The sequence below is a fragment of the Phalaenopsis equestris genome, unplaced genomic scaffold, assembly GCF_001263595.1.
Source record: "Phalaenopsis equestris unplaced genomic scaffold, ASM126359v1 Scaffold000517, whole genome shotgun sequence".
NCBI lineage: Eukaryota > Viridiplantae > Streptophyta > Magnoliopsida > Asparagales > Orchidaceae > Phalaenopsis > Phalaenopsis equestris.
The window spans coordinates 795,215-808,173 of record NW_018164957.1 but is presented as its reverse complement, the minus strand read 5'-3'; the positions used below and the strand labels follow the sequence as shown (position 1 = coordinate 808,173).

The window sequence follows — 12,959 nt, the reverse complement described above, 5'->3', positions numbered from 1 at the left end:
ACTACCGAAGGAGTAGCCTAAATGAAGGCATGTCATCCAAACGCTGTATATCTTCTAGCAGAAACTCACGCTCCAACTGACGCCGTGTTGCTTTCAGAACCGCCTACGTTGGTAATATAAAAGAGAATGATAAAATTAAAATAAATGGAAGATTTACATACAGACCCCAAAATTCTTATGTATATTTTATGTGACGCCTAGACTTCAATTTTGCATGCATATCACTTACCTATGCTTGAAAAAGGTGTGTTTCATTTGTTTTTAAGTTAAAATGGCGGTATTTTTTATGTGACGTGATTATATGAAAGGTTTGGGTGCTGTTAATGTAAAAAAAGCAAAGTTTACATGTTAGACATGTAAATATATAGGAATTGGGTGAGTAATGGTTGACTACTGGGATTAGACTCTCTCCTTAGTTGAGACATGCTTCTATTCTGGTTGAAATTCACAAAATTAAAACTTGAAGCTGGAATCAGGTTCTGTCCAGCTCGAATTTGTAATTTCTCTATATAAATAATAAAATTTAATATATACATTTTAGTTCTTACAAGCACTTGTGGATAGACTTATGGCTTGATTACATATAAACCCTGCTAAATTTTATAAATCTTAATTGATTATCTTTTTCTATACAACGCCGTTGCAAATCATATTTAACATCCAGGCTAATTTATGTGGAGGGTGGAATAGATTTCTACTCACATTGAAGTCCATGTATGAAGCCTGCATGGCCAGCCATTGATGATCCATCATTTTGAAAGCAATGCAGTATAGCAGATCGAAGGATCTCTTGTCCTCTGTGGAGAAATTATAATTTATATTTATAAACATGCCCGAGGGAACAAAAAAAAGAAGAACATGTAAGATTAAAACTACAATGTTTTCTCAGTTGAAAAAAAAATGATGGACTGAATGTCTTGTTTATGAGAAAGGGAAGCCGAAACCTGACGATAGAGCACGCTTAACTTAGATAATGCAAACATGTGTGCTAGAAAATGAATGGTGATAAACATTGTTGATCAACACGAAGGATGGCAGGTGCCAATCAATGATACGAATGAAGGGTGCGAATGTATTTAGAACATTAACAATTTTGTGTTAATGAAAGAGCGATGACTAAAGTTGAAAGTTGGATGGTTCTTGTAGATTAGCAATTTAGGTCACAAACAAAAAGAAACAAATGATGTCGAAAATAACACATTCTACTAACATCGGTTGGTAGATGCCACTCAACAATTGGCGTTAAGAGTACGATGTCATTCAACAAAAGTTGGGTATCCTTGGTTAGCAAATGACAATATCAACAGAAGGCAGCAATAGGTATAGGAATGTAGTTAACTTGCTTGTTTTTTTAAGAAGAGTAATCAAACAACTTAACTAGTTATGATTATATTTTATGGGGGCATCGAATATCAAACATATTTTGTTGGAGAAGTCGAAAGATGAAATAATAAGAATAATAAGAAAAGGTAATTAAAATAATCTCATGGGAGAGTCGAATTGCGGCTATCCCTTCATTTCCCTTATTCGAACTCACACATTCAGTAAGCGAGAGAGACCGGGAGCGTGAGAATTTGAGAGAGTGAAGTACAGAAAGAAAATGAAGAAGAAAAGGAGAAGGAGAAGAAGAAGCAGCAGCAGAAGAAGGAGAAGAGGAATGAGGAAGAGGAGACGTGCGGCTTGCCTGCGGTCAATTCCTGTCATTCTCTTGAGTGTAGGAGTGTGACTAGAGCTCGAGCGGCTCTGTCGGGTGCGAGCCGCGAACATCAAAAGAAAGGATGAAGAAGGAGAAGGCCGATTTACTACCTGGAGTGCTCGAACGGCTCACCCAGCTTCTCCATTATGCCGTCGATCTATCGTTTCAACATTTGCGCACGCTTCCAAGTGTGAGAAGCTCGAACAGAGTGCTTACGGAGGAGATGGCCTCGCGAAATCCCTGTCGTGAGGCCCGACGAAAAGGATGGAGGACTCGAGGGGCTTGTATGTATCTCAGCCGAGAGCTGGGAGAGGGAGGAAAGGCCGATGGGAGCCCTATCATGCAGCTCGCAGAGGAAAGAAGAGGATGAAGGCCATTGTGCGTGCGAGAGCGCTTGGCCGATCGGTTCGAATAGCTTAGGGCAGGGAGAGGGTTTAAAAAGGTAAAGTAATAATTTATTAAATTATTTGGTGGTAATTAAGTACAATCAAATTATAAATATTTTACACTAAATTGATTTCAAATTGTTACATCATAAAAAGAGGGATTTGTTGCATAAAAGAATTCAGGTATAAAATTCAATTTCAACACTTTCTTATTTCCTTCATAATTAATGAATGTTAAAATAAAATAAAAAACCCTAAATTTAAAACTTATTTATAATTAAGTTACCATTAATGTTAGGTGCGAAAAATTTAAAAGTTCTAACATAAAAGTAAAATGTGTATTTCTACGTATAAATGTATATATGGTTAGCACATAAATATACATATATATGTAAAATCATATTTTTAAAAAGGTAAATAAAGAACTTATGAACCTTATCATAAATAAATCTAGAAGCAATAAAAGAAAAGATTAGCACTGAAAAAGAAGTTAATTACATTTAAATTATTATGATGGATGCATCTAAGGACTAGACTGACCTAAGGAAAATGATAACAAACGACATTATTGAGGTTGGTAATATTTTTTTTTATTTTGCAATGATTCTATTTATTTATGCATATTTTTACTGTTTTCTCATCTTTTACTTTAAAATACAAAAGTCTATGTTTTCTTTTAAACGTTAAATGCAAGTTTTCTTTTAAATGTTAAATGTAAATAATAATAATAATAATAATAATAATAATAATAATAATAAAATATGATATATACATGCATATGAGAGTCACCCTTGGATGATACTAGCAAGAAAATATATTGTACTCATGCACAAAATAGAAATGAAAATTAAAATGAAAATGGAAAAGTTTGTCTGCCTTTATGATGGGTTGGAAAAGGTTAAACGTATATTTTTATAAAGTATATGTTTACATGGTGACTCCCAATTATGAAAAGTGTAACCTAAATAAATGAAAGGAAATGAAATTTTTTTTTTACCGTGCTCTTTTACTGCACAACTTTTACTGTTACCGCACTTTTACAAAAACATTTTAAAATGAGAATTATTGTAATTTAGAAACACTTATACATTGAGTAATTTCAACTCAAACCATAATTGCTAATATTTTTACAGGAGAACTAGCTGTAGAATAGATGGACCCCAGAGAGTGCGTGTACATACACTATAGAGCGCAAGCTGATAGGTATTACAGTTTAGTTTATTTTCTGTATAAATGTAAATGTGAACATTTAAATATGAACATTTTATTGTAAATATAAGTTTTATGAATTAGAATGACTTTTATTTTCTGAATTTTATTTTTGTGATCAAATGAAACTGTTAGATAGATTTCATCGATCCGACCGTAAGTTTCCGCCTTGAAAATTTCAAGCTCACCGAGTCTGATCGTGACAAGATGACAAATATAGGAAATTAACTCAATCATTATCCTTATAGAAGGGAGACTAAATGAAGTAGCCCGCTTGACTAAGTGATTGGGTCTAGCTCACTTGGCTAATCAACTTAACAAGCCGACATCAAACGTTAGGGGTTGTCAAATATCATGTCTTTTGAAGGGTAAGTCTAAAGATGGCAAATATACGATATCAACTCAATCATTCTCTTTATAGGAAGGGTACTAAATGGGCTAACTTACTATGCCAAGTGATTGAGTGTTTTATCTCTAACTACAAGGCCTACCACATACAAGTCAACATACAATAATTAACTACAAATATCAGGTGATATTGGTTAGGGAACATCTAGTAGTCAGTCGACATGGGAACACTAAGGTGATTCTCTAAGCAATAAAAAGCTATTCAAGTCTCTGCGCTCATATGCATCCAATTCATAAAATAAAACAATAAAAAAAACCGAGAGATATTTACGATTTTATGGGGTATTCCAATCCTTAATCCATAACTATCTATGAAACCTTCTCACTATTATCAACAATAGGCACATCAGATTGTGCGCTTATGCTAATCATAGAATGGCTATAAAATCTCATCCTTGGATGAGCCAATTTAACCTCACATACCAAAACTAGTGAGCATTCGGTTGGTTTGCATAGTTTGGATTATAAATTTATAAAACCAATTGATTCTTAATGCCTAAAAAATTTATCCGAACTGACCAAACAAAATGCGCAACTGAACAAAACACCATAGGTGCAAAAGGAATTGAAGGTCAAAAATATGATAGTTGGATTGTCAGAACATAGCTTAAAGTATAGGCTACATTTTATTACCATTAAAAGTTGAAGACAAATTGGATGCAAATTAATATAAATTTATTTATCTCGCTGAGGGCAAACCAATTTCATTGGATAGTCAATAGGATGCATGTGAAAACTACAATAATTACCAGGAAACTTGTGGAGTAAAATTAGCGTCAAAGAAAAATAGTGATAGAAATTTTTGTGATGAAATATTATTTTTCCCCAAGAGCAACTCAGTGTAACAATTGGCTTGTTATTTGCTCACTTAAAGAGTTCACAATGGCTTGCATTAGTCTAGATGTTCAACTATGCTCTTGCGATAGCAAAAATCAGAGCATCTCATTGAGATCCATTAGCTGAAGGCAATTGTTCTGTATGAGTAGGACAAAAGGTGCGGCTTCAGATTGTCAATTTTTCATTTTATTTTTTGAAGTTTCAGTCCCTAAATAAATCAAATTCACATGATCATGGATTTTTTAAATTTGTTGAATGAGAAGCTCATTTTAAATATAAGCAAACAAAAGTTTTAATTCATTCGACCCTTTAAAAAACTTAAACAAAATTTAAAATCTACATTAGAGCTCCTTTTCCAATGCTGAATGTGCTCCGCTCTAACTGATTTTCACATTGTTGGATTCGTCTCCTCAAAATACATCACAAAAAGTTGTTGAAATTGGAGTCAAATAACTTCTAAAATAATGGTCAAAGTTTCCAAGCTAAACCTTGAGGGATCTGAATATAAAATAAAGAGCAAAAATTCGTGCCATGTCAGGACGATTTTGTCAACTATACCAAAACTTAGTGCTAAAATACATGGCCTCGAGTCCACCTAGGTATTTTGCACAAGTTGGAAACTAGTTCTGCAAAAGTCTAATCCAATGAGACATGAGGAAAACAGGCGCTCAATTTCATTTGTCAACTAAATCCATGAAATTCCATGTCCGCATGATGATTGAAGGCCCGAACAATGCTTTACATTTACCATACCAAAAGAAGCTAATTAAGATAGGTAAGCTATGTGCTTTGCATTTAGCACCCAAAAATAAATTTGTATTCTAAAGCATGATTTTTAGAGATTGCAAGCAGGAGTCAATCGAAGATTAAATTATGTTTTGCATACCTGCAAGTATCTTCAAGAACAGCGCTCCCATCATTGTCCTTGGTTTTGCTGCAAGTTACCATGCTATGGCATAAGTGACATTACAGATATCAACAAGTTAAAATCAATAATTTAAAATGGTGAAATTTTCCTAAATTATAAAAATACTGACAAATATTTTTGAACTTTAACTTGTAAATAAAAATGATTGAAAAGAATTCAGGAAAAAAAAAATTATCTAAACTTTCTCAGTAATTCCCAATTATCACGTATGTAAGGTTTAATGATATAAACCTGCTTGGAGATCAAGCATTTGAATTAGCATGAAAGTTATATTCACACCAGCAACAGCAAATGGATATTCCCACAAAGATCGGTTGCCCACTCTCTTCCAGAGAAGATCTTGAAAGGATTTCTGCGTAGAAGAATAATTAATTAGTGCTGATTGATGAAGCCGAAAAGTTTATCGGTTCACATTTAATTTTCATTTAACGTAACAAACTTAAAAATCAAATTTTAATTGAAAATTTTCTATTATATTTTAATTTCATATCAAACAAATTGAAAAACTCAAAGATTATATTATATGCAACATTTGATTGAAATGAACAAATTATTAAATTAAATTGATATTATACATGTAAAATATGTAATTCGTAATGTTTTTTCAAAACCAAACTTCAAGAAACAAGTAAATTTCGGTTTGTTCAAGACTAAACCATTTAAACTAATTTAAATTTTTATTCACTCAATTTTTTTTTATCAAAATTTTTAATTTTTGATCCTTCGAATTTTGAATTTTGGTTGCAATTTGTTTGACCAATTAGGACATTAGTCTATCCAGACCGACTGAATGCTCACCCCTACTTGTAACCCATGTAACTCCTGTAGCAAGCATATTCAAAAACCAGTTAATGCTATATTGTGAGCGTTACCTTCTATTTCAATGCCACCTAGACTTACCCTTTAGTAACTTGTTAGTTTTTACATAACTGAATTAAAATGAGATAGCTGAAGGAAATTATGAAGTTATCAAAATAAGTTTTGAAGCATATAATAGGAGCAGCTAAAGAAAATCAGATTTTTTTTTTCAATCTTGTTTAGTTGACTTGGTTGTTGATCAGTTTGAGCATGAGCAAGAGAGACTATCAAATTTTAGAGAAACCATCTACTGATGGCCTACTGATGGCAGCATAAGGACTAAATTTTTTTCTTCAAGATGAATTCTGTTATTTTTTTCTTTTCTTCTAAATAATTTATTGTTGTTTGCGAGCATGATTAATTTTATTCAAATTCAACAAAAATAAATTTTTTATTGAGGCTTGATTTTTAATTGGCTTTTTTTTTACGTTATAATTTCTAATTGAATTTCTTGGATCAATCAATAATTAAAATTGGTGCACATTCTTCATATTTTTGTGATTGTATCAAAAGTTAGTGGATAATTGCTTAATTGATGATATTTGGAGGTGCAAATTTTAAATCTAGTTTTTCTGACTTCATTAAATACATCACTAATTGAATTAGGATCATGCCAAAAAAATAAATGATGGGAGCACAAATATTAATTCATTCACTACTTGGTAGTGTAGTGTCGAAAAAGATAACATGTTACTTCAAAGGCAGCTACAAAGGAACACGATTCTCTCTAAGTAAACACCTGGATTTTCCTAGAATGTCTAAAGAAAACCCCTTTTTCAGTCCTTTCATGCATAACAAGAATAGCCTATTAACTGCCTTCATGACAGTTGAATCATAGACCGTTATAGAAGCCATGATTTTAACCTTTAGGCTAACAAATACTTGACCAAACAGTTGAGCTTCAATCCACAAAATCACATAAGCTTTATTGTTTATTTAATAAGCTTTTAAGTGATATTTACATAGGCACACTCAGTAGCTGAACAAATGACAGGTAAATGCTTGAGCAGATTATTCTCTTTCATGACTGCTGAATTAGATTTGTAGACCATCATATCGAAGCCATAACTTTAACGATTATACTACTGATTCATAAAATCATATAAACTTTCTTATTTACTAAATAAAAATTGAATGGTATATTGATGCGGGCGCACTTGGTATTTGAACAAAATGATAGGTAATAGTTCAAGTAGATTCTGTTTCTCCTCATCAGAAAATTACATGCATGGTACTGTTTGGCATAGCTGGATATAGGAGTAGAAATATCATCAATAGAACGGTCAATCATAACCTCACCCAAGAAAAAGTGATGCATGCCAAGGATGTGTAAATGCACTAAATGCATTCCTAAACCAGAAAAACAATTAAGAAGTTTTGATAAAAATGTAACAGTCCTCAAGCAACTTGTGCATGGGAGCAAGGAAGAATAAACAAATATGCTTTCTAATCATAGGATAAAAAAAAAAAAGTTTAAACCAAATTCTGCTATTTCACAAATGATAATTGCGCTTGAGCTTACTGGGAAAGTTCTTGCAAAGAAGAGTAAATTCTCCAAGGATATAAATCCACCACCCCTGCAATCATGACCATTAAATTTCATCAATATTATGTAAATATGAGTACAAGTTGGTTCAGAAACCGGTTTGCAGGGCAAGAAAATTTCCAAATACCTAAAATCTGTAGATGGGTCTTTCCCTTGCCACCCCATGTCCTTCCATTGCTCGGATATCAAACTATGTAATTTAACATTAGGAAATGTTGCATGCCAAAGGGCTCTCAAGGCTTCCTAAAATTTTCAAAAGTTTTAATAAATGTAAAAAGTCAGAACTAGAACTTCAGCTGAATAAACAATAATAACAGGGATCATATAAATGCAGGTAAAGTTCTAAACTTGACGAAATTAATATAAATACTTAATATTACGAGCTTCGCTAAAATAAATAACTTGACTGAGGATATCATCATTGTCTTTCCTAGCCCTAATTCTCATTGCCTTGCAATTATACAACAACAACAACAACATCAACAAAGCCTTAATTGCACTACGTGGGGCCGGCTACATGAATCCTTGTTCTCCATTGCGTCCTATTCAGTGTCATATTTTCATTTAGTTCTAATAAATTAAGATTATTTTTTATACAATAACCCCAAGTCTTCCTAGGTCTACCTCTGCCTTTCTTAACATAAGTCGAATCTAAAACATCTACTCTCCTAATCGAATCATCAGATGATCGACGCTTAATGTGACCAAACCATCTAAGACGACTTTCTCTAATTTTGTCCGTCACAGGAGCTACACCAACCCTGTCATGGATATAATCATTTCACATAAAACTAAAAAAAAAATATGCTTATTTTTACAATGATTTAATAGAGAAAATATTTTGGCTTTGCTTTGCTGTGGGGAATTTGAGGGAAAATAAATAGAAAATAAGTTGAAAATCTAAAATCAATGGTTATTGATTCATAATAAAACTGTAAATTATGAGTATTCCTAAATTTAAAAATATATCATTCTTAATTTTACGACACATTCAACCTAACAGACCCATTTCTCCCATCATACCCTAACTTGTTACCTCTTTTTTCTTTTCTTTTTTGTTTTTTTCCCCCAAAACTTGAATATAAACAAAGCAATTTGTCCTTATTGCCATTTTACAAAACTTCCAAATATTTTGAAAAACTGCAATCTCATGCTAAAGATGTCACACTGATTCCCAAAGAAACAACAAAAAAGAACAGTTTGAAAAACCGCAAAACATAGCATGCCATCTTATAAACTATACCAATTTCAGGATTAGTAGTTTATTGTTTGTCTGGTACCTGGTGCTCCAGCTTTGAACAATCATAAGTTATATATATGCGATTTTGCAGCCTTTGCAGACATTCTTCCTGCAGAAATATAAGGAACAGAGAAGTTACACACTCCATCTTTAGGCCAGTAAAAAGGCTCCACAGAAAACATTGAACACCATAAATTCATCAACGCATTAAAGAAAATATTGTTATGAATAAGAAAAATAAGAATAAATAATTGATCAAACTTATATTGTGCTGAAGAAATGCTTGAAAATAAATTGTAATCAACAGAAAGAAACGAGGGAAGAAAAAAAGCTGGGCTTTTATCATCCTTAAGTCTATGAAATTATTTATACCTTCTGAGTGATGTATGAGGTATTCAAAAAGATTTTACCATTTATCCATGATAACTGAGTCTATCTCTTTTCCTTTAGAATCCTTGAGCACTAAATTTACATATCCAAATAAAAGATGAATTATTACTCTTTGTGACACATCCAAATCACCTAAAGCCTATTTCTCACTATTTATCTTTGATAGACTATACAAGTTTTGAACAAGAGCAAGTTCATCAAACCACATGAACACGTTTTGTGCCCATAGGATTAGCATTTTCACTAATCCAGCATAATTTGAAAGCTTCCTGTAAAAAGAACCATCTTTATGCATACTCCAACAGTCTATGAGTTAAATAAACCGAACCATGCTCGTTCATTTGGAGTACATGGACGAATGTACTAATAATTTTCTGACAGTTTTTATGGCTTGCATATCAAATGATGACACAGTAATACCTGTATGGGGGAAAGTTCAAATGATATCCGAGCATCAGTTTCTCTCCTTTGGGCGCAAACACAGGAGAGTCCCTTTCCAATCCAAGCAGTTGACCCTGTGACAATATAGACGGTGGCATTTCATATCATGGTAATGAATCAATGTTTACAAATCTCTGTATTAAGTAAATGCCAGCAATTTATGAATAGAAACATAAATTATCTTCAAGTTACTTGATTTACAGAAAATCTTCCAACATATTAAGAGGTAGACGTTCCATGTTTGACGCAAGCACAAGCTAGTTATTAAACAGCAATTTTTTAAGCACAGGATATCAGTCATATAAATTGAGTGCAATGCCCAGTACGTATATGATAAGCACCGTTTCCAAATGACAAAATCAAGGGACGCGGAGAAGTCGTCTCATTATAAAGGAGATGTCCAAAACATGCGCAAAGCAAGAGAAAAGTGGACAAATTCTAGAAAACTGATTTTAAGAGACCGCTCTTCATATTGAAAACAGCATATAAAAAACAGAACCTCATGTAGAAGCATGTTATGTAATTATAATAAGTACAATATTAAATAATTGTACGCCGTAGAGGAGCCAACCATTTTTTTTAAGAGGAGCGCGTAAATTAATTTTATTTTTTTAAACAGAGGCACACATTAAATTTTTACAATTTGTTGTGGTCTATTAATATACATCTAGCATATATTACAAATGCACCTCAAGCCCATCAAATCCGCCGTCAGTTTTTCTATAAAGGAGCACAAGGACAAGCAAGCATATAACCATTCCTACAAAAGAAGAGGAGGAATAGTAGGCAATGCAACACTCAAATAACCATATAAGAAGAAAACGATATTAGTCAGCCACTAACATCCAACATAACACCTGACACTCGTCTTCATGGTCTCTAATTTATCCAACTAAGAAAATAACGATCATGCAAACCACGGACCATAGCTTAGTGTCTAGTATTTGCAGTCCAAAATCATGTGACACTGCCAATGTTTGATATCCATCAACTATCAGTAGCTAATGCTAATCTTTTCAATCACTTAATCTCTCATCCTACAAGTAGATTGCTGAGATGATCGTCCACCATCGCTTGATGACAACTCGACGTCTCAAAATTCTTGCATACAATTATTGTCTTATTTCGTTATAAGAAATGATATCCTTTATAATAACCTAGTAATATGAATTGAGTTATTTCAATTATGCTAAGCCGTTTAATTTCATTTACTTCTTAGATTTTCCATATTAAAAGCATCATATCTCTTAAAAGTTGCTCTCAGTTTATTTGTGTACGTGGCAGATTATTCTTCAATGTTAAGATGATAAACTAGTCCTCATTGCCGTGAAAATTAAGGCACTTAAGAACATGTCCTAAACGGAGTTATTCCCATTTGATATCAATTATCCGCATTCGAAACAAATGTGAGAAACAAGATTACAATAATGCCATTTTTTTCAAATCCAAAGAAGGAAATTCCACAGATCACCACCCAAACATCATAAAAAATTCTCAGAATCTAAAATTGTGTTTCACTTCCAAAGCATTCAAATTCAAAGCAGAACGCGTAAGAGACTATCTGAAGCATACCAGACGACGCGTTATGATTGTGCGCATAATGCAGCCCCCGAATAGTTCTCACAGCCACAGACGACTCTCGGCTCGCCTCCATCACCAACCCGTCTTCGTCCTAAGCATCTAGAAACCCAATCAACGCAGGCGGAACCCTCAAGCACGGATCCAGAATCGGAACTCCCTCCCTATCCAAAACAGCAGAACAGGCGCAAATTTCAAATTCCTAGTACCTCAGCAGCCGCTGCAATCTCAGAACCAACCGGTTAAAACCAGGGAATTCGGACGTGCCAGAACCCCAGAAAATAAGAAGTAATCGCAGCAACCGGAGCAAGGAAGACAATGGAGCAGAGAGGGCTTCTAGGAAAGTCTAGGGCTTCGAAAAACAGCAGAAAATTGGTGTATGAGCTAGCTTGAGAACCTGGAACCCTCTGTCTTTGGTATCTTCTTCTCCACGATCTGCTTTTATTGACCACCAATATTTACCCGGGCTTCTTTCCGGATATAGCTTGCCTCCCCTGGTCCAGCTTTCTTACAGCGGAAGCCGTTTCATAATTAGTGTCTATTTTTTATTATTTTTGCAAATTATTTGATTTTTATATTAGCCTCCTTTATTTTATTCTTTTTTTCAATTTTGTACGGTGGCCGGTTTGCGAGTTATCATTTTTGGCGGGAATTTTTTGGTAGATTTGATAGAAAATAACGGCCATGTGGCCGATCGAAATAAGTACGAGGAATACCTGGTGATGCGGTGAATTGTAATTTAAAAAAAGTTTATTATTATAAATTCATTAAAATCCATCAGCCAATATTTATATAATTAAAATTATTGATGTGTGAAAAAAATTTCAAATTTAAATTCAAAATCATCCGAGCCTCAATTTCAACATTTAAATGGGAGACCCGACAATTATTGTTGGTTACCCGAGATCGTCACTAATCACGATAAGTAGTTGTTGACTTTCAGATATTTTCTCAGCTTTCTTCCATGCTTGACATTCTAATGATACCTAAGAATGGGGGTGCTGCCCCAAGGAGCTCACTACAGATCCAAATAGACTGTAATCACCCATACCTTTATAATATTGAATCTCATACTGAAATCCTGTGTATACATACGAAATTTCTTCAGTTGCTTACTTCACCTAAGCAAGCCACTCCAAACGAGTCAATAAGAAATTTCTTAAGCAAGCAAAAGGAGAGAGAAAGAGATTCAAACCCCTGATAGTTCCTTGTTAAGAACTATATCGGTTTTCAAGACCGGGGCTATCAACCACTTAGTCATTTCTCCCAAATATAATCTCTATTTTCTTCCTACGAATAGAACAAGATCCTATGAAGAACATGATGTTATGATATGATACATCAATTATCTGTTCGACTCCATATCTGAATAAAAAAAAAAGAAAGCGGCAATAATTTCTAATGAATTAATTTATTCATGTCAAATCCCGGGGATCAAATGG

At 33.5% G+C, this 12,959-nt stretch overlaps 1 protein-coding gene across 2 annotated transcripts; it reads right to left on the bottom strand.

The window, feature by feature from the left end:
- LOC110028650 (ELMO domain-containing protein A-like) lies at window positions 1-12,006 on the bottom strand. 2 transcript variants are annotated; one of them, XM_020730585.1, is made up of 10 exons: window positions 11,915-12,006; window positions 11,512-11,681; window positions 9,919-10,013; window positions 9,149-9,217; window positions 7,996-8,111; window positions 7,845-7,899; window positions 5,696-5,816; window positions 5,423-5,470; window positions 703-797; window positions 1-103 (listed from the first exon to the last, which is right to left on the bottom strand). In XM_020730585.1, exons 2-10 carry the CDS (start codon window positions 11,591-11,593, stop codon window positions 2-4), a joined length of 783 nt encoding a protein of 260 aa, XP_020586244.1. In that variant the 5' UTR covers window positions 11,594-11,681; window positions 11,915-12,006; the 3' UTR covers window position 1. The 2 variants fall into 2 exon arrangements, with proteins under 2 accessions (XP_020586244.1, XP_020586243.1); XM_020730584.1 differs by having other exon boundaries at window positions 11,512-12,004.
- Window positions 12,007-12,959: the final 953 nt, after the last annotated feature.